The sequence below is a fragment of the Scyliorhinus canicula genome, chromosome 10 (assembly GCF_902713615.1).
Source record: "Scyliorhinus canicula chromosome 10, sScyCan1.1, whole genome shotgun sequence".
NCBI classification, from domain to species: Eukaryota; Metazoa; Chordata; class Chondrichthyes; order Carcharhiniformes; family Scyliorhinidae; genus Scyliorhinus; species Scyliorhinus canicula.
The window spans coordinates 138,334,808-138,357,453 of NC_052155.1; the positions used below are offsets into that span (position 1 = coordinate 138,334,808).

Here is a 22,646-nt window from a genome sequence, read left to right on the forward strand (position 1 = left end):
ATAGCCAAGAACTGCAAATAAGAAACACAAAACTGTTATGGCTATCTGCCAGAATTGGCTGGATGTCTTTTTACCAGTTTCCCTTTAATTACTTTTGGCATTTTACATACCACTTTCATTACTGGCACTGCAAAAGAGACTCATGGGCTTTGAGTAATTAGTGTTGGAAAATATTTACAAAAGGGCAAATGTAGTCTAAACAGAACTACCCGCTGGGACTGATTATAACTATTACTAATAACATTTTGTGAGGTTATGCAGTACGTGATCAGTACAAATCATTAAAGCCCAAATTCATTAGAAACAGAATACCAATTTTAGCATCAAAGTTGTTAAAGATGTTTGATACACAAAAGTGTATTATTTTCAGTTAAATGCAATGTAATTTTTCCAAAGGGGGAATGAGTGACAAATTTAAATTACTAATGTTCTCGTAAGGAGTACATCAAATGATCAGTCACAAAGGAAATTTAAATGACCACGTCTATCCTTGACAGAATAAAAATGTTCTTCTTAAAAATGTACATCTTGCACAGTTAATTGCAAGCCAAGAATAATCAAAATATTTACATGATTTAAGTTGGCAATCAAATACACAAAGGAAATGTTCCCAGCTCACTTTGACGTGTAATCTTTACAGATCTTCACTGATGGCAAGCTGAACATAGCTCCTCGTGGGCCCATAACATAAAACTGATGGCAATTCAATCTCCCTCGGAGATGACTGAAGTGTCAATTTGAAAAATCCGTGCTAATAGACAAAGAGATGCTCTTCTGAAATTTGAGACCTCCTCGCAGAAGACGTATCGCTGGGACAAAATATTGGAAACTTCATTCTGCAATTAGCGACATCACACTGAACCCAAAATTCATTCGGATGTGGGAACGTTCCAAATTTGTAACAAGGAGGTCATATTGAACTTGTCTAAGACACTAGTTCAGTATTGCATTCAATTCTAGGCACTGCACTTGAAATGAAAATCGCTTATTGTCACGAGTAGGCTTCAATGAAGTTACTGTGAAAAGCCCCTAGTCGCCACATTCCGGCGCCTGTTCGGGGGGGCTGTTACGGGAAGGTTGTGAAGATTTTGGGAATAGTGCAGAAAAAGATTGATAAAAATGGTTCCAGGGATGAGAGACTTCAGTTATCAAGATAGATTGGAGGGGCTAGTATTGTTTTCCTTGGCTGAGAGGAGATTTGAAAGAGGTATTCAAAGTCATGTGAGGTTTGGACAGAGTAGATCAGGAGAAACTGTTTCCACTCATGAAAGGACCAAGAATGAGAGGCCACAGATTTAAAGTGATTGGCAAAAGAAGCAAACCCGATATGAAAAAAAACTTTTTCACACAGTGAGTGCTAAAGGTCTGGAATGTGCTACCTGAGAGTTTGGTGGAGGCAGGTTCAATCAAAGCATTGAAAAGGGAATTAGACACTTGCGTGTAAAAGAAGAATGTGCTGTGTTCTGGGGATGAAGGGAAAGGTCAGCAATAAGTGAATTACTTGTTCAGAGTGCCAGTGCAGACACAATAGGTTGAATGGTCTCCTTCTTCTCTCTACCAATTCTGTGATTCTATGATACATCAATGATTATCTAAAATTTGAAAACTTTTATATGACTAGAACATAGAATATAGAGCATACAGTGCATAAGGAGGCCACTCGGCCCATTGAGTCTGCACCAACCCACTTAAGCCCTCACTTCCACCCCATCTCCGCAACCCAATAACTCCTCCTAACCTTTTTTGGATACTAAGGGCAATTTATCATGGCCAATCCATCTAACCTGCACGTCTTTGGATTGTAGGAGGAAACAGGAGCACCTGGATGAAACCCACACAGACACGGGGAGAACGTGCAGTCTCCGCACAGTGACCCAGCAGGGAATCGAACCTGAGACCCTGGCGCTGTGAAGCCACAGTGCTAATCACTTGTGCTACTGTGCTGCCCTAAACTGTTTGAATAGCTGTTTGGTTGTACAGAATTTGATCACTGCTTAAAGACGGACATTTTGCCAATGCTTTTTGCCTTGCATCCATAGAACATAGAACATAGAACGATACAGCGCAGTACAGGCCCTTTGGCCCTCGATGTTGCACCAACATGGAAAAAAACTAAAGGCCATCTAACCTACACTATGCCCTTATCATCCATATGCTTATCCAATAAACTTTTAAATGCCCTCAATGTTGGCGAGTTCACTACTGTTGCAGGTAGGGCATTCCACGGCCTCACCACTCTTTGCGTAAAAAACCCACCTCTGACCTCTGTCCTATATCTATTACCCCTCAATTTAAGGCTATGTCCCCTCGTGCTAGCCACCTCCATCCGCGGGAGGATCCATAAGGACAAATCGCAAGAAAACCAATGACGGGGAAATAACAACTTTATACTGTTGGAGAAGGGAGTGCTTCTTGGTTTGCAAATAAACTCTTGATTGGTAGTGGCGTTGTCATGGCGAATGTATCAGCTGATGGTGACTAACAGTTACCAGGCAGCTGACTGGCACTGCTGCTGGGTTCATTCTACAGGTTTAAATTTCAAACAATACTTGACAGTTAAGTGTCAGTCACCATCAACTTTTGCATGCACCATAGCAACACCTCTGCCAATCAGAGTCTAGTCAGCCCAGCAGCAACTTCTCATACAGTAAATAGTTGTTTCCGCTGATAGTGACATTGCCCTGATGAGTGCAGTATTTTTTATTATTGCAATAATACAATCAGCTCAACATTAACAAAAATAATTTCCTGAAAAAATAGAATTCTGAAGGGATATAATTTTATTTAATGATTTGCAACTTAAAATGTTTATTTGAAGGCGCAAAGTAGTGACAGTGTTGATTTTTTGTTGCAAACAATTTAAATTATTTTTTTCATTAATATTTTTATTGAAGTTTTCATTTTTACACTGTACAAGAAATAGATGAAATGGTTATAATATATAATTACACGGTGTTCCTTTTCGGCACCCCCCTCTCCACCCTGCTCCCCTTTTCTGCTGTCTCCGGATCCTATCCAAGGCCCTTCGCTTCACCATAGATGGTGTGTTTTGGTGTTTGTTTTACTCTTATAGCTTTGTGAGGATCCCTCTGGTCCCCTGTCGGTCTCTCCCTGGGTGCTCCTCTTTGGTATTTCCTTGGGTTGCCCTCCCCCCCCTTTGTTCCTGTCTGCTTTCTGTGGGCCTGGTGGTTCCCATGCAATATCCTGCCCCCCTTCTATCCGTTGTTGACTTCAAACAGGTCTTGGAACAAGCTGATGAATGGCCCCCATTCTTTGTGGAAGCCATCTTCCAACCCTCGGATGGCGTATTTGATTTTCTCCAGTACGTTCATTTTGATCAGCTGCACCCCACCCCCCCCCCCCCCCCCCCCCCCCCAGGGAAAGCGAGAGTGCATCCATTCTTTGTAGGTTCATTTTTACTTCCTCCGCCAGACTGGTCAGATTCCACTTGCGGATTCGTGTCCAATCTGGATCCCCAGAAAGCGGAATTTGTTTTCAGCTATATTAAAAGGGAGACCTTTTCAGCTCTGCCCCTCCCCTACTCGGGTTCATGAGGAAAACCTCACTTTTGCCCATGTGAAGGCCCCTGACTCCTCCAGAAGCTTCATGATTTTGTTCATGCCATTTTGAGGGTCCGAGATGGAGGGAAGCAGACTATCCTCAAAAAAATGAGACTCTGTGCTCTCTGCCTCCTCTTCGGATACCCTTCCGACCTCTCTCGTTTCGCAGGGTTATCGGCAGGGATTCAATTTTTTCAAAATTCATTTACAGGATGTGGCTGTTGTTGATTAGGCCGGCATTTATTGACCATCCCTGGTTGCCTTTCAGAAGGTTGTGGTGAGTTGCCTTCTTGAATCGCCGTAGTCCTTGGGGTAGGTGTAGCAATTGTGTGTTAGGGAAGGAATTCCAGGATTTGCCCCAGCGACAGTGAAAAGGTGATTTATTTCCAAGTCACGGTGGCGAGTGACTTGGAGGGGAACCTCGAGTTGATGGGGTTCCCAGGTATCTGCTGGTCTGCTGTTCTTGTTGTTCTGATGGTAGTGGTCGTGCGTTTGGAAGGTGTTGTCAAAGCAACCTTGGTGAATTACTGTAGTGCATCATACAGTACACACGGCTGCCACTGTTCGTCGGTGGTGGAGGGTTTGAATGTTTGTGGAAGGGGGACCAATCAAACGGGCTGCTTTGTCCTGGATGGTGTTGAGCTTCTTGAGTGTTGTTGGAGCTGCGCTCATTCAGCCAAGAGGAGAGTAGTCCATTACACTCCTGACTTGTGCCTTGTAGATGGCAGACAGGCTTTGGGGGGGGGGGGGGGGGTCAGGTGATGAGTTACTTACCGTAGGATTCCTAGCCTTTGAACTGCCCTGGCAGCCGAAGTATTAATGTTGCTAACCCAGTTCCGTTTCTGATCAATGGTAACCCCTAGGATGTTGATTGTGGGGGATTCAACAATGGTAATGCCATTGAATGTCAAGGGGCGGTGGTTATATCCTCTCTTGTAGGAGATGGTCATCGTCCGACCCTTGTTTGGCGTGAATGTAACTTGCCACTTGTCAGCACAAGCCTGGATATTGGCCAGGTCTTGCTGTATTTGGACACTGACTGCTTCATTACTGAGGAGTCATGAATGGTGTTGAACATTGTGCAGTCATCCACAAACATCCCCACTTCTGACCTTACGATGGAAGGGAGGTCATTGATGAAGCAGCTGAAGGTGGTTGGGTCATGGACACTCCTGGAGTGATGTCCTGGGTTGAGATGATTGACCTCCAACCCCCATAACCATCTTCCTTTCTGCCAGGTATGACTCCAACAGCAGAGAATCTTTCCCTTGACTCCCATTGACTCCAGCTCGGGCTCCTTGCTGCCTTGATGTTAAGGGCAGTCATTCAAAATCAAATTGCCAGGGGGACCAGGAGTGGGGTCAGCGGCCATCCCTGCCTGGTGCCTTTGTGCAACTGGAAGTATTCAGAGCTTGTGGTGTTAGTCCAAATGCTCGCCTTAGGGGCGTTGTACAGGAGTTTCACCCAGGAGGTAAACCCTATCCCGAGCCCAAACTGCTCCAGTACCTCAAGGATGCTGTGGTCATTATGGAGACATGGATTTCACAGTGGCAGGAATGGTTGTTAGATGTTTTTTAAAAAAAAATAGAATTTACAATGCAGAACATAGAGGCGGCCATTCAGCCCATCAAGTCCGCACCGGCTCTTGGAAAGAGCACCCTACCCAAGCCCACACATCCACCCTATCCCCATAACCCACCCAATACTAAGGGCAATTTTGGACACTAAGGGTGATTTAGCATGGCCAATCTACCTAACCTGCACATCTTTGGATGTGGGAGGAATACGGAGCACTATGCTACCGTGCTGCCCATATTCCGGGGTTTAGGTGTTTCAAGAAGAATAGGGAGGGAGGTAAAAGAGGAGGGGGAGTGGCACTGTTAATTAGGGAATGCATCACAGCTGCAGAGAAGGAAGTAGTCGAGGAGGGTTTGTCTACTGAGTCAGTATGGGTGGAAGTCGAAAACAAGAAAGGTACAGTCACTTTATTGGGAGTTTTCTATAGACCCCCCCAATAGCAGCAGAAAGATGGAAGAACAGATTGGGTGGCAGAGCTTGGAGAGCTGCAGAAGTAACAGAGTTGTTGTCATGGGTAACTTCAACTTCCCTAATATTGACTGGAACCTCCTTAGTGCAAATGATTTGGATGGAGCAGATTTTGCCAGGTGTGTCCAGGAAGGATTCCTGACTCAATATGTAGATAGGCCGACTAGGGGGAAGGCCATATTGGATTTGGTACTTGGCAACGAACCAGGCCAGGTGTTAGATGGCTCGGTGGGACAGCATTCGGTGATAGTGACCACAACTCAGTGACCTTTAACCATAGTCATGAACAGGGATAGGAACAGACAGTATGAGAAGGTATTTAATTGGGGGAGGGGAAATTATCTTGCTATGTGACAGGAGCTGAGGAGCATAAATTGGGAACAGTTGTTCTCAGGGAGATGAACAACAGTAATGTGGGGGTTGTTTAAGGAGCTCTTGCTGCGAGTGTTGGATAGTTTTGGCCCACTGAGACAAGGAAGGAATGGTAAAGTGAAGGAGCCTTGGATGACAAGAGAAGTGGAGCTTCTAGTTAAGAGGAAGAAGGAAGCTTATGTAAGGTTGAGGAAGCAAGGATCTGGCATGGCTCGCGAGGGTTACAAGGTAGCCAGGAAGGAACTCAAAAATGGACTTAGGAGAGCTTGAAGAGGGCATGTAAAAGCCCTGGTGGGAAGGATTAGGGAAAACCCCATGGCCAGGACTTTTGCAAGTATTGTTGCATCCACATCGAGAAGCGAAATGGGTCTGTATGATCTGCATTCTGCCAGGTCTTTGTCATTTTTCTATATCAGCGATATGGTGGCCTGTGTTAGCATTGGAGGCAGGGTGCCCCTCACTAGTGAGTCTGTGAGTATCTGCCACAGGTGTGGGGCCAGTGCCGATGCAAATCTTTGTAGAAGTCCGCCGGGAACCCGTCGAGTCCCAACACCTTTCCCGCCTGTGTGGAGTTGATGCTCTCCATGACCTCTCCCAATTCTATTGGTGCTTCCAGCTCCTGCCACCCCCCGTCCGTACGTCATCCCCCATAACTAGCATGTCCAGTCCATCAAGGAACCGTTTCATCCCCAAGTCCCTGTCGGGGATCGGAGGTGTACAATCCCTGCTAGAAGACTTCAAATGCTTGGTTGACCATTCATGGTTAGGATACCAGTCTGCCTCTGCTGTCCTTTACTTGGGCTATTTCTCTTGTAGCTGCCTGCTTTCACAGCTGGTGAACCAGCAGGCAGCTAGCCTTCCCTCCGTGTTTGTAAAAGGTCCCCGTGTCTGGCAGAGTTGGTGCACTGCCTCCCTGGCGGATAGCAGGTTAAAATCCATTTGTAGCTTTTACCTCTTCGCCAGGAGCACTATGGCCAGAGCCTCAGAGTACCATCTGTCGACCTCCAGGATGGAGTCCATCAGTTGCTGCCTAGCCACCCTCTCTTTCCTGTCTCTACAAGCCTTGAAAGCTATAATACAGGGGCTGTTTAGCACACTGGGCTAAATCGCTGGCTTTGAAAGCAGACCAAGGTAGGCCAGCAGCACGGTTCGATTCCCGTAACAGCCTTCCCGAACAGGTGCCGGAATGTGGCGACTAGGGGCTTTTCACAGTAACTTAATTGAAGTCTACTCGTGACAATAAGCGATTTTCATTTCATTTCATTTCTCCCTTAATCACCGCCTCAGTGCCTCCCAGAATGTGAAAGATGAGACTTCCCCGTTCTGGTTGTATGGCAGGTGAATGTTTCTGGCAGAAGACCGTGTTGGTCAGGAGGGCCATGTCCAAATTCCATGGGGCCGTTGGGCATGGCCCGTCTCCAACCTCACATTCACATAATGTGGAACGTGGTCGAAGATTACAACTGTGGAGTATTCCGCCCTATTTCTGGAAGCACCGATTCCTCCACTACAGTGCGGGTGTCGACCTTATGTACTGGTGAGAAGAATGAAAATTCCTTCTCACCTGGATGCAGGAACTGTCATGGGTCCACTGCCCCATGAACAGTCCCAACTCTCTAGCCATGCCATTTGTTTTCCCCTTTCTGGGGTTTAATCTGTCTGTCAATGGGTCCTGTACACAGTTAAAAGTCCCACGCATGATCAGTCGGTAAGTAACTATGTCAGGGAATTCGGCCATGGTCTTCTTTATAAATTTCCTGTCTGGTACATACACGTTTACCAGGACTACCGGTGCCCAGTCCGGGACATCACTGACCATGACGTACCGCCCCCCCCCAGGTCTGCAACCTTCTTTTTCGTCGTGAACATTATTTATCAGTAAGGCTAACCTCTAGCCCTCGTCCCGTAGCCGGAATGGCAAGTCTTTTTAACCCAGCACTTCCTCGGCTGGTTTAGCACAGTGGGCTAAACAGCTGGCTTGTAATACAGAATAAAGCCAGCAGCGTGGGTTCAATTCCCGTACCAGCCTCCCCGAACAGGCGCCGGAATGTGGCAACTAGGGGCTTTTCACAGTAACTTCATTGAAGCCTGCTTGTGACAATAAGCGATTATTATTGTCTGTCCTTCCTGGGGGTGGCACGGTGGCGCAGTGGTTAGCACTGCTGCCTCAAGGCACCGAGGTCCCGGGTCACTGTCCGTGTGGAGTTTGTACATTCTCCCCGTGTCTGCGTGGGTTTCACCCCCACAACCCAAAGATGTGCAGGGTAGGTGGATTGGCCACGCTAAATTGTCCCTTAATTAAAAAAAAAAAGAATTGGGTTCTCTAAATTTATAAAAAAGAAAAAAAAAATTATTGTCTGTCCTTCTCCCTTAGGTGCTGCGGCTTTTAAACTTCTCAAATGGGCGAAGACTCTGGATTTTTTCACTGGACCATTAAGTTCCCTAATGTTCCAGGTAAGAATTCTGGTTGGGGTTTTCTGTTCCCCCTCCCCACCTTCCTGCAGTATCAACCATGCTTACCTGGTGGATGTGTCACTGCACTCCGGGGTTTGTCTTTGTTCGGGGCCATCCAAAATGACCACGGTCGCCGCTCTCACCATGAGGCTGGGCCCCTGCTCTCTGGGGTTTCCCTTTATCCAGGAACATCCATAGTGGCTGCTTACACTGCCATCTTATTGCATCAACTCATACCTGACCTGTTGAAGCCATTCTAGAGTCTTCCCTTCCTTATCATTATGCTCCTCCCATAGTCCACCTTTCTCCGCTGTCCCTCTTTCTACCCCCCCCCCCCCCATATTCCCCCTTCTCTATTCAGCCCCCCTACATTCGCTTGTCTGCCATCCCCCATGCCCCACCAGGCGCAACCTCCCCGCTGGGGGATGTGCTGCAGCCCCCCTCTCTTTCATATCTCTGCCGCTAGCTTTTCCCGTCAGTGTGGTGGCCCCCCCTCCCGGGGCTGATCTTTCCCCTTCCTTATGCCCAATCAATTGCTTTGGTCTCCTCTTCACCCTTTCCTGAACTCCGCAGCCTTCACTTCTTCCTTCCTGTGAGCTGGTGCTCGAGCTCAAACCGAGGCAATACCATCCCATGCAAAAATTGTTCCATGTCCATAACCTTTCTTTTCTCTCCCTGCATCTTCCTCATCGCTGCTTTGTCTGTCTTTTGTCGAGGCCATTCGCCCGTACAAACTTTTCCACCTCTGCCGTGGTGGTGAAATAATGCTCTTTGTTCTGGAATGTCACCCAGAGCCTGACTGGGAATAACATCCTGAATTTTATACTGTTCCTGTTTAGTGCTGATTTTGCTTGGTTAAACTCGGCACTGCGTTTTGCCATGACTGCCCCAATGTCTTGGTACACCAGAACCCTGTGTCCTTCCCAATTGCTGGTTTTGCCCAATGCAGGATTCTCTCCCAATCCTGGTACCTGTGGAACTTGGCAATTATTGCCCTTGGCTGCTCCCCAGCCTTCGGCATCGGTCGGAGTGACCTTTAGGCCCTGTCGATTTCCGGTGGTTGGGGAAGCTGTCCCTTCCAACCAAGTTGCCCAGCATCTGAGCCACATAGTCAGTCAGATCTCTGCCCTCGATCCCCTCTGGCAGGCCAACTATTCAAATATTCTGCCGTCGAGACCGGTTCTCCTCATCCTCAACTTTCCCCTTCAGGCGCCATTGGGTCATCACCAACCTTTTCATCTCTGCTTCCAGAGCGACGATCCTGTCGCTTTGGGTGGACGAAGCCTTTTTGAGCTCTTTTATTGTCTTCTTCTGAGCCTCCAGCTTCTTCCCCATTCCTTCGAGGGCTGCCTGCATGGCAACTAGTGCATCCGCCACGGTAACCTTGACTGCAACCTGGACCTCCACTTTGATCACTTTCTTCATCGTGGTCAACCCCTTGGTTAGGGATGTCTTCCACCCCTCTCCAGATTGGGGCGGGGGGGGGGGGGGTGGCACCCATTGACCTGTTCATCGGTCTCCCTCTCTCCGGGGTGGACGGGGACCCCTTGCCTCTTGGGACCGCCGACTACTGTTCCTGCCCTTTGCCACGCTTCTGGCTTTCCTGCGGTGTCTTGAGCTACTGCATGCTGGCATATTGCTCTTTTTCTCTTCCTTTTCTGTTTAAGAGATTTTCGGTGGGAGAAGGGGCGTGTCGGGAAGGTGAGTGTGTGCCTTTAAATTTGCTTGCTTTTCAGCGGGAGCGGCCTCCGGATTTTCGGCAGGAGCAGGGGCCTGTCGGGAAAGTGAGTGTGTGCCTTTCAATTTGCTTGCCTTTCAGCGGGAGCGGCCTCCGGATTTTCGGCGGGAGCAGGGGCCTGTCGGGAAGTATATAAGTACCTGTATACAAGTCGGGCGGTTGCTAAAACCGAGACACTAAACCCAAGGATTTGAGTGAATATCAGGTAAGCTCTTCCTTTCTTTTTCTTGTTTTATCTAGAAGGTATGGCAGGGAAGGCAGTACAATGTTCCTACTGCAGAATGTTTGAGGTGATGTACGCTGTCAGTGTCCCTGCTGATTTCATCTGTGGGAAGTTCACCCAACTCCAGCTCCTCAAAAACCGTGTTAGGGAACTGGAGCTGGAGCTGGATGAATTTCGGATCATTCGGGAGGCAGAGGGGGTCATAGATAGAAGCTTCAGGGAGGTAGTTACGCCAAAGAATAAAGATAGATGGGTGACGGTGAGAGGGGCTGGGGGAAGCAGTCAGTACAGGGATCCCCTGTGGTCGTTCCCCTTAGTAACAGGTATACCACTTTGGATACTGTTGAGTGGACGACTTACCAGGGGTCAGCCATGGGGTACAGGTCTCTGGCACAGAGTCTGTCCCTGTTGCTCAGAAGGGAAGGGGTGAGAGGAGAAGAACATTAGTCATTGGAGACTCAATAGTTAGGGGGATAAATAGGAGATTCTGTGGGAATGAGAGAGACTCGCAGTTGGTGTGTTGCCTCCCAGGTGCCAGAGTCCGCGATGTCTCGGATCGTGTTTTTGGGATCCTTAAGGGGGAGGGGGAGCAGCCCCAAGTCATGGTCCACATAGGTACCAACGACATAGGTAGGAAAAGGGATAGGGTGTAAGGCAGGAATTCAGGGAGCTAGGGTGGAAACTTAGATCCAGGACAAACAGAGTTAGTACCTCTGGGTTGTTACCCGTGCCACGTGCTAGCGAGTCGAGGAATAGGGAGAGAGAGCAGTTGAACACGTGGCTGCAGTGATGGTGCAGGAGGGAGGTTTTCAGATTCCTGGACAATTGGGGCTCATTCTGGGGTAGGTGGGACCTCTACAAATGGGATGGTCTACACCTGGACCAGAGGGGTACTAATATCCTGGGGGGGAGGTTTGCTAATGTTCTTCTGGAGGGTTTAAACTAGTTCAGCAGGGGATTAGGAACCTGAATTGTTGCTCCAGTACACAAGAAGTTGAGAGTAGTGAGGTCACGAGTAAGGTTTCAAAGTTGCAGGAGTGTACCAGCAGGAAGGAAGGTGGTTTAAAGAGTGTCTACTTCAGTGCCAGGAGTATCCGGAATAAGGTGGGTGAGCTTGCGGCATGGATTGGTACCTGGGACTTCGATTTTGTGGCCATTTCGGAGACATGGATAGAGCAGGGCGAGGAATGGTTGTTGCAGGTGCCAGGGTTTAGATATTTCAGTAAGCTCAGGGAAGGTGGTAAGAGAGGGGGAGGGGTGGCATTGTTAGTCAAGGACAGTATTACGGCGGCTGAGAGGAAATTTGATGAGGACTTGAATACTGAGGCTGAATTAAGACACAGGAAGAAGAGGTCACACTGTTAGGGGTTTTCGACGAGAGGCGATGCCGTATTGGATTTGGTACTGGGTAATGAACCAGGACAGGTGTTAGATTTGGAGGTAGGTGAGCACTTTGGTGACAGTGACCACAATTTGATTACGATTACTTTAGTGATGGAAAGGGATAGGTATATACCGCAAGGCAAGAGTCATATCTGGGGGAAAGGCAATTATGATGCGATGAGGCAAGACTTAGGTTGCATCGGCTGGAGAAGAAAACTACAGGGGATGGGCACAATGGAAACGTGGAGCATGTTCAAGGAACAGCTATACTGCGTGTTCTTGATAACTATGTACCTGTTAGGCAGGGAGGAAGTGGTCGAGCGAGGGAACCATGGTTTACTAAAGCAGTTGAAACACTTGTCAAGAGGAAGAAATGAAAATGAAATGAAAAATGAAAATCGCTTATTGTCACGAGTAGGCTTCAATGAAGTTACTGTGAAAAGCCCCAAGTCGCCACATTCCGGCGCCTGTCCGGGGAGGCTGATATGGGAATCGAACCGTGCTGCTGGTCTGCTTTAAAAGCCAGCGATTTAGCCCAATGAGCTAAATCAGCCCCTCAGGAAGAAGGAGGCTTATGTAAAGATGAGACGTGACGGTCCAGTTAGGGTGCTTGAGAGTTACAAGTTAGCTAGGAAGGCTCTAAAGAGAAAGCTAAGAAGAGCCTGGAGAGGCCATGAGATGTCTTTGGCAGGTAGGATCAAGGATAACCCTAAAGCTTTCGATAGATATGTCAGGAATAAAAGAATGACTAAGGTAAGAGTAGGGCCAGTCAAGGACAGTAGTGGGAAGTTGTGCGTGGAGTCCGAGGAGATAGGAGAGGTGCTAAATGAGTATTTTTCATCTGTATTCACACAGGAAAAAGACAAAGTTGTCACGGAGAATACTGAGATACAGACTACTAGACTAGAAGGGCTTGAGGTTCATAAGGAGAAGGTGTTAGTGATTCTGGAAAGTGTGAAAATAGACAAGTCCCCTGGGCCAGATGGGATTTATCCTAGGATTCTCTGGGAAGCTAGGGAGGAGATTGCTGAGCCTTTGGCTTTGATCTTTACGTCATCTTTGTCTACAGGAATAGTGCCAGAAGACTGGAGGATAGCAAATGTTGTCCCCTTGTTCAAGGGGAGTAGAGATAACCCCGATAACTATAGACCAGTGAGCCTTACTTCTGTTGTGGGAAAAGTCTTGGAAAGGTTTATAAGAGATAGGATGTATAATCATCTGGAAAGGAATAATTTGATTAGAGATAGTCAACATGGTTTTGTGAAGGGTAGGTCATGCCTCACAAATCTCATTGAGTTCTTCGAGAAGGTGACCAAACAGGTGGATGAGGGTAAAGCTGTTGATGTGGTGTATGTGGATTTCAGTAAAGCGTTTGATAAGGTTCCCCACAGTAGGCTATTGCAGAAAATACAGAGGCATGGGATTCAGGGTGATTTAGCAGTTTGGATCAGAAATTGGCTAGTTGATAGAAGACAAAGGGTGGTGGTTGATGGGAAATGTTCAGACTAGTGTCCAGTTACTAGTGGTGTGCCACAAGGATCTGTTTTGGGGCCGCTGCTGTTTGTCATTTTTATAAATGACCTGGAGGAGGGCGTAGAAGGATGGGTGAGTAAATTTGCAGATGACACCAAAGTCGGTGGAGTTGTGGACAGTGCAGAAGGATGTTACAAGTTACAGAGGGACATAGATAAGCTGCAGAGCTGGGCTGACAGGTGGCAAATGGAGTTTAATGCAGAAAAGTGTGAGGTGATTCATTTTGGAAGGAATAACAGGAAGACAGAGTACTGGGCTAATGGTAAGATTCTTGGTAGTGTGGACGAGCAGAGAGATCTCGGTGTCCATGTCCATAGATCCCTGAAAGTTGCCACCCAGGTTGAGAGGGTTGTTAAAAGGCGTACGGTGTGATAGCTTTTATTGGTAGAGGAATTGAGTTTCAGAGCCATGAGGTCATGTTGCAGTTGTACAAACATCTGGTGTAGCCGCATTTGGAGTATTGCGTGCAGTTCTGGTCGCCGCATTATAGGAAGGATGTGGAAGCATTGGAAAGGGTACAGAGGAGATTTACAAGGATGTTGCCTGGTATGGAGGGAAGATCTTACGAGGAAAGGCTGAAGGACTTGAGGCTGTTTTCGTTAGAGAGAAGAAGGTTAAGAGGTGACTTAATTGAGGCATACAAGATGATCAGAGGATTAGATAGGGAGGACATTGAGAGCCGTTTTCCTCGGATGGTGATGTCCAGCACGAGGGGACATAGCTTTAAATTGAGGGGAGATAGATATAGGACAGATGTCAGAGGTAGTTTCTTTACTCAGAGAGTAGTAAGGGCGTGGAATGCCCTGCCTGCAACAGTAGTGGACTCGCCAACACTAAACGCATTCAAATGGTCATTGGATAGGCATATGGACAATAAGGGAATAGTGTAGATGGGCTTTAGAGTGGTTTTACAGGTCAGCGCAACATCGAGGGCCGAAGGGCCTGTACTGTGCTGTAATGTTCTATGTTCTAAGTCTGAACCTTTGGGCAAAATTTGTCCAAAAGTGCCTACGTTACTCTATTCTGTAGGAGAGTCACCTGATGTGTGACTGCTCAACTCATCCCCATCACCGGACGTCATCCTTGAAGGGATATCCTTGAAGGGGCAGCAGGGTAGCATGGTGGTTAGCATAAATGCTTCACAGCTCCAGGGTCCCAGGTTCGATTCCCGGCTGGGTCACTGTCTGTGTGGAGTCTGAACGTCCTCCCCGTGTCTGCGTGGGTTTCCTCCGGGTGCTCCGGTTTCCTCCCACAGTCCAAAGATGTGCGGGTTAGGTGCGGGTTTGGCCATGCTAAATTGCCCGTAATGTCCTCAAAAGTAAGGTTAAGGGGGGGGTTGTTGGGTTACGGGTATAGGGTGGATACGTGGGTTTGAGTAGGGTGATCATTGCTCGGCATAACATCGTGGGCTGAAGGGCCTGTTCTGTGCTGTACTGTTCTATGTTCTATGTTCTATAATAAAATGTGCTGTTTGCTTCAACATATATCAATCTTCCTCTCCTCACTCATGGGGCGAAATTCTCCGGCCACTCAGCAACGTGTTTCACGGCAGTGGGAGGTGGCACAACATTCGCTGGTGGTGGGATTCTCTGCTCCCACTGCTATCAATCGGAATTTCCATTGAACCAACCCCACACAACTGGGAAACCTGTGGGCAGGGGTGCGCTGCCAGTGGGAGCAGTGAATCCCCCGGCAACAACCGGCCAGAGAATTCCAGCCATGTGTTTGGATTACCACTAATGCTCAAAAGGGGAAATCCTGGCGAAAAATGATTTTATTCTCGAATACATGATAGGTACAGGTTATAAATGGACACCTAAAATGATCTGCAGGAGATCAGCTCAGTTTTTAAGTTAACTGTGGAGTTTGAAAGGGTCCTTCCAGCTTATTCTCTTATTTCCCCTTTCTTTTATTTTGCCATTATCATTTTTGATCCATGGGTGATTAATGGACAAGTAAGTCATGCAGCAGAGAGAATGAGGAATTCAGAAGTTACAGGAGAGAACACTCTGCTAGCTGGATAAATCACTTGGTTGCATGGTGTACCGAAAGCAGCATCACTCTAAATCAGTGTTTTTCAAACTTTTTTCTGTGGACCCATTTTTACCAACCAGCCAACCTTCATGACCCACGCCGGCCGACCTTCGCGACTCAAGCCGGCCGACCTTCGCGACCCACCATTTTCTCTTATCTTATCTTATTTGTTGCTGACAAAAATGGAGGAAATGGTTTTGGGTCCCTTTGGCCCCGATGGTCCCTTTGGCCCCCCCGAACTTGTAAAAAAAAAGGCTGTGACCATATAAAAAAAAAGCGTCAGCACTGCGCATGCGTGCTCGATCATCGGTGCGCATGTGCATAGTTTTGAGCATGCGTACCGATGATCGGGCACGCTTGCGCAGTGCATCCGAATTTTTCTATCTGTTCCTGGCCATTTTGAAGGCCGCTTGCAGCCGGCATTATTAAAAGCGCAATGGGGAGCGCTGCGACGGACGGCTCCGCGACCCACCTGCAGGTCATGCCCCTGAGTTTGACAATGTTTGCTCTAAATGTTGGAAAGACACAGGAACTGATCATCGACTTTTGGAAGCATTGCCCGACACACACTCCCATCTGCACCAATGGCTCCGAAGTGGAGATAGTCGATAGCTTCAAGTTCCTGGGGGTCGCCATCACCAATAGTCTGTCCTGGTCATGTTGATGCAGTCAAGAATGCCCAACAATGTCTCTGCTTCCTACAGAAGCTAAAGAAATTTGGCATGTCTGCATCGACTTTCACAAAGTTTTACAGACGTGCGATAGAGAGCATCCTATCTGGCTTCATCACAACCTGGTATGGCAACTGCTCGGTCCAAGATCGTAAGAAACTGAAGAGTGTGGCGAACTCAGCCCAACGCGTCACACAAGCTTGCCACCCCCACATTGATTCTGTATACACCTCCCGCTGCCTCAGGAAGGCAGGCAGCATTATCAGAGACCCCCCCCCTCACCCAGGCATTGCCTTTTTCCAGACCCTTCCATCAGGCAGGAGGTACAGACGTCTGAAGACTCGCACATCCAGACATACGACATTCTTCCCCACAGCTCCAATACTCACCTCGGACTGATCTGTTCCCTGGAAGAACACTATTCACGACACCCTATGCTGCTTTGCTTGGCCCCTTGTCCCGCACTAAACCAATCACTGTTTGTAGATGTACCATTTGTCAATGTTCTCTGATGCTTATTCTTTTGTCTACTATGTACGTACTGTGTACGTTCCCTCGGTGAAAATACTTTTCACTGTACTTCGTCACAATAAATCAAATCAAATTGAGTCAAATCAATCAATCAATCAATCAGGAACTTCAGACTTTTGAGCACCAGAGAGAGAGAGAGAGAGGATGAGGCTTGGATTGATTGATTGGCCGGTGGCCGTACTCTGCCCGGTAACAAGTGGCGATTGGATCCTATCCCATTGGGGTGGTTCTCAGCGACCCGAGGGAGTTGTTGAGTCCTGGACACACAAAGACAAGGACCTGCTTTCTCTCCTTCTCCAGAAAGACTATGAGTGCCGTGTTCCTGAAGCTGCAGAGAACCTGACTGAATGAATCTACAGGGAAACCATTACAGGCTGCAAACAAAGACTAGAACTCTCCTCACGCTCTCTCTCCAAAAAGGCTGTGAATGTTGTATTTCAGAAACTGCAGAGAACCTGAATGAATGAATCTGCAGGGAAACCATTACAGGCTGCAAACAAAGACTAGAACTCTCCTCACGCTCTCTCTCCAAAAAGGCTGTGAATGTTGTTTTCGGAAACTGCAGAGACCTGAATGAACCTATAATAAAAGCCTTAAATGGAATGCAAAGTTTAAAGACTAAGGTACTAATAACCACTCTTTTTTTTCCTGTTCCTTTTGATTTTTTAAACCTCTTTATTCCCCTCTGTGTGCGCACGCACACAGATTGGGTGTGTGTTTTTTTGGGGGGGGGGGGGAAGAGATAAAGCGGGTAATGAGATACGAGTTCACCCATTGTATTTGCTACATATTTATTACAGTTCTTGTTATTAATAAAAAGTAATTGAGTTTATATTTACAAAGCTGGGGACTGTCATTTTTGAGCTCTGAAGGGCCAAAGATGTCTGTTATTTTTCTAAGTATTATTGGTTAATTTAATTGCATTGAGACTCTGGGTCATGTGGGGCTGAAATTGGCCACACACTTGCCCAGGGTATCGCAACAAGCTAGTGTTAGGAGTCCAAGTGTCAATAGAAAGTTTGATGATATGAAACATTTCATCTACACAACATCCATAACATCTTTATGTCAACCCAAAGCATTTCACAGTCAACTAAAATATTTCTGTATAAAGACAACCGTGATGACCAATTTGCACTGGGCAAACGTCCAAAAACAGCTGTGAGATAAAGATCAGTAAATCTGTTTTGGTGGCGATGGGGACATTTATGAAGGTTTAATCTCAAAAAACACAATTTTCTGGAAAAAAGGGAAGGTTAATTCATTAGGATGTGACTGGTTTGCTGCAAGAATCTTTTTGCTTGGTGTAAAATTATGGAAGCAGTGAGGATTTGCTGATTCTGTAAAATGCAATTGGGTTCTTATTGCACACTTAATTTCACATCAATTCAGTGGAACAACAGCATGAAATATTATGTTTGCACTTCTGCAGTGAAAACAAAGCAATGTTCAGTCCTGGTTAAGTCAGCTGTGTAGGCTGTTATTTTTTTAAAACCTCCTATTGACATAGGCACACAGGAGCTTTTTGTTTTTTAATTTTTTTTTCTTTGTTCGTTTTTACAGGATGTAGGCTTCACCAGCAAGGCCAGCATGTGTTGCCCATCCCTAATTGCCCTTGAGAAGTTGGTGGTGAGCTGCCTTTTTTGAGTTTATATATTGTCAAAACAACTTTGATTAATTATTTTGCATTTTGTAGCACTAAGACGTCTCGATGACTTTTTCAATTACGTGTCAAAGAATTTGATTCAATTATTGCTGAAAAAGGTATCCACCACAAGAATTCACTTACCAAAAGAAAGTCACAGTATATCAGTTAAAATAATGTCGGTATTAGTATTTAAGGATAAAGGTTCATACACCATGCAAATAAGTACGAAACCAAATAATGTCTTATAATGGTATTTTTGTGCGTAGGAAGGGCAGGGTGAAGAGAAGGGAAATGATGGCATGTCGTGAATCTACAGCTTCAACTTCATCCTGTTTGGAGACATCCGTATACGTTGACACTTCCTGAAATATTTTTTAAATTTCCAAGACTGTATCTTCCATTTAACAGTATTATTCTTGCAGGAATTGTTGTCATGAATACATAAGCAACTGAATAAGATCAAAAGCAAAATACTGTGGCTGCTGTAAATTTGAAACAAAAACAGAAAATGCTGGAAGTATTCAGCAGATCTGGCAGCATCTGTGGGCAGAGAAAAAAAGTTAGCGTTTCAGGTCGATGACCTTTCATCAGAATTAAGGTAAATTAGAGATTAAATTACACAGATACTGTCAGATCTGCGAGTATTGCGAGCATTTTGTTTTTATAACTGAAATAAGATGTCAGGAATTAATCATCTCACACTGTATTTATTAGAAACACACTGAAAATCCTGACCGTTAATTTAACTGGTTGGAAATTCATGCATAGCACATGTGTGTGGCTCTTTCATGCAGTCCAAGTCCATTAGTATTAATGGATGAAAATCAGCCAATCGGAACATACTGCTAATCTTGCTCAATGTTTCTCCATCACTTCAAATTGAGGTTAAATATGAGACACAAATGCTAACTAAGATATTGGCCAAGTATACAAACTTCTGAATTCCTTTTGCTTCATTTATCAAAGCCCAAGGACCTGACTCAGAACATACCATGGACTTAGCAAGGTTGGCAATAACTTTCTGCTTAACCCATGGTAACTATTTTCTGGACTAAGAAGATAGCGTATAAAGAGGTTTAATGACAAGGTACACAAGGATGATAAGAAGATCAGGCTGTCCTAATGTAGATATGAAGTGGCAATTCCTAAGAAGTCACAGCTGAATGTGTTTCAATAAAAGAAAATGCTTATTCTCGCAGAGTCAGCTGTATGGATCCGTTTTTATATGGATATAATTTGCATGTACTGAATATTCTTTCATTTGAAAAGCCAGACCAGTTTTAAATTGAAAGCCCAGAAAAGCACAGAGATTAACCTCAGTTCAGTCTTGGAGGAAGATCACGGAGGAACAATTGGCCAGCTGCCTTTTTTCTTTATTTCTTTCTCTAATTAATAACAGTGTTATTGAAGTGAATGGAGTCTGATGCTTGGAAGAGTTTAATGCTATTGGAAAATTATTTTACTAGACGGTTAGGTTTGCTTGGAGCTCTTGTAATGCATGTGACACAAGCTACGTGTGCCATCCTATCTATACAGTATACCCAGACTGAGTATTTGCAAAAAAATGTAGGGAAATCAGGTCACTAGAGTGTCATAATATCCACTCATGTATATAATGAGATGCAGACAGGCAGTGATTGACAAACAGGATGACCAATGAACACACAACACAGAACAACCAATCACCAGATAAGACACCCATAGGGCATTAGGACTCCCGCTCTTTTCGGGATCCAGACACTGAGACAGTCAGAGTGCACAAGTCAGTGGGCATTATTGCCATGTGGTAGCTAGTAAGTCTGGTAGAGCCAGTAAGAGGTCATCAGTAGGATTAGTAGAGTGTCAACCCACAGCTGAACATATACAGCAGTTCATAGTTAAATAAAACAGTGTTGGATCATCTCCGGTGTCAGACGTTTGTTTTTAGCTTCCCTGCATCCAGTTGCAGTCAATGTCGAACCAACCTGCCTAACACATCATGGTACCAGAGTGCTATTAATCCTGCCGAACCTACTTCGAGTGAATCTGCAACGACCAGCAAGCGGCCATCCAGCGACATGGAAAACATCCAGCCTCCTTCGCAGCTCCAGCAACCTTGCCGCCAATTGGAAAATCTTCACGCAAAAGTTCCTCCTGTATATCGAGGCTTCCGACCTCGAGGCAGCATCGGATGCAAGGAAGATCGCGCTATTTCTCTCGACCGCGCGGGATCACGCCATCCATATCTACAACTCGCTTACGTTTGCCGACGGCGAAGACAAGACGAAGTTCAAAACAGTCCTGCTAAAATTCGACAGCCACTGCGACATTGAAGTGAATGAGAGCTTTGAACGGTACATCTTCCAACAGAGGCTCCAGGGTAAGGATAAACCTTTTCAGTCCTTCCTGACCCATCTCCGCATCCTGACGCAGTCTTGTAATTACGGCTCGACGGCTGATTCCATGATCCGGGATCAGATTGATCCACTTCGATTCCCTGCGGCAGCAGCTCCTCAAAATCAAACATCTAACCCTCTCCGTCGCTATCGAGACGTGCGTAGTCCATGAGCATGGCAAGAATCGTTACTCCCACATCAGGGCGGCGGAAACTGTAAAAACTGGCCTCCCACGAGGCAGAACGGGTACAGGCCATTGCAAAAATGCAAGGCCTGAGCATCGAGGAGATTGGCCGTTTTGTGCGCTTTTCCCGGGTCCCTACGCATGCGCGCCACAACCGGGTGGACAACGAGGCTAAAACCCTAATGGGCAGGTGCGTACGTCGGCCGACCGCACTGCGCATGCGCGTTGCCGCACGGAACGCGCTGACGTCAGCGTTATGACGTGTCCGAATTGTGGATCTACCCATTTAAAGCGGCAATGTCCAGCCAACGGACGGCGATGCCTACAGTGTGGGAAGCCTGGCCTGCCTGCTGCAGGTCCGCTCCACCGATTATCAGCCAGTGGTCTCAGACACGCACCAAAGTATCCGCTCGGTACAATAAGACATGCAGGATGCTGATCCCAACAGCCCATCAGACCCCAATGCTGACTGCCTCGAGTCTCCATATCGGGTGGCATCATAACCACACGCGAGCTGGTCCCCACTGCACCGGCAACCCGCCTTTCGATCTTCAGTGTGGATCCCGATGATGAGTGGTCTGCTATCCTCACAGTCAACCAGGCTCACATCCGATTTAAACTGGACACTGGAGTGTCTGCGAACCTCATATCGCAGTCAGATCTCGACAGTATCAGTGACCGACCAAGCATTCTTCCACCAGCATGCCAACTCCTTGACTACAATGGCAATGCCATAGCTGCCAGTTGATCGTGTCGGCTAGGGGTAGCTAACAAGGAATTCAAGGCAACTTTAAGATTCAAGATAGTTTGGCCTGACAGGGCATCCCTGCTCGGTGCTCGTGCCTGCAAGCTCCTGAATCTGGTCCAGCGAGTCCACACCATGTCCTCGAAACTGGCGACTGCCTCGCCCAATGTGAATCTCCAGGCCGAGATAGACGACATTCTCACACAATACCACAATGTGTTCGATGTAATGGGCACGCTCCCATATCGTTCCAAAATTCTGCTCAAGCCGAACGCCACCTCAGTGATCCATGCACCACGCCGGGTGCCGTCTCCTCTCAAGGATCGCCTGAAAAAGCAGCTACAAGACCTCTAAGACCAGGGCATTATCTCAAAGGTCACGGAACCAACAGACTGGGTCAGCTCCATGGTATGCGTTAAAAAATCCTCTGGTGAACTCTGCATTTGCATTGATCCCAAGACCTGAACCGCAACATCATGCGAGAGCACTACCCGATCCCAAAGCGTGAAGAGTTAACCAGTGAGATGGCTCATGCCAAATTCTTCACCAAGCTGGACGCCTCCCGTGGCTTCTGGCAAATACAGCTGGATGCGTCCATTTGGAAGCTGTGCACGTTCAACACTCCGTTCGGCCGCTATTGCTACAACCGCATGCCCTTCGGTATCATATCAGCTTCCGAAGTATCTCATCGCATCATGGAGCAAATTATGGAGGACATCGAGGGGGTGCGGGTCTATGTGGACAACGTGATCATCTGGTCCACAATGCCCGAGGATCATATTGCCAGCTTCAGACAATCTTCCAGCGGATTCATGAAAATGGCCTCCAGCTCAACAGGGCCAAATGCTCATTCAGTCAATCTGCTATCAAGTTTCTGGGTGACCACATTTCACAGCAGGGTGTGCAACCTGACGTCGACAAGGTGCTGGCGATCAACCCCGGAGGACAAGAAGGCGGTCCTCCGCTTCCTCGGGATGGTAAATTTTCTCTGGCAATTTATTCCCAATTTGGCAGCCCACACCACAGCCCTCCGGCATCTCGTAAAGAAGTCAACAGTGTTCCAGTGGCTGTCCACCCATGAAAAGGAATGGCTCGAGCTAAAGGTGAAGCTCATCACAGCCCCATTACTGGCGTTCTTTGACCCAACCA

General features: G+C 46.9%; 1 protein-coding gene across 2 annotated transcripts in view; it reads right to left on the minus strand.

The window, feature by feature from the left end:
* Window positions 1–22,646, minus strand: part of samd12 (sterile alpha motif domain containing 12) — a 210,340-nt gene that overhangs the window by 56,545 nt on the left and 131,149 nt on the right. The window contains exon 5 of one of the 2 annotated variants that reach the window (XM_038809780.1): window positions 18,104–18,733. The exons of the other annotated variant lie outside the window; for it this stretch is intronic. Coding sequence (XP_038665708.1) covers window positions 18,504–18,733 — 230 coding nt within the window. The 3' untranslated portion in view covers window positions 18,104–18,503. Of the gene's footprint in view, window positions 1–18,103; window positions 18,734–22,646 lie in introns of those variants that run through there. 2 annotated transcript variants of the gene reach the window in all.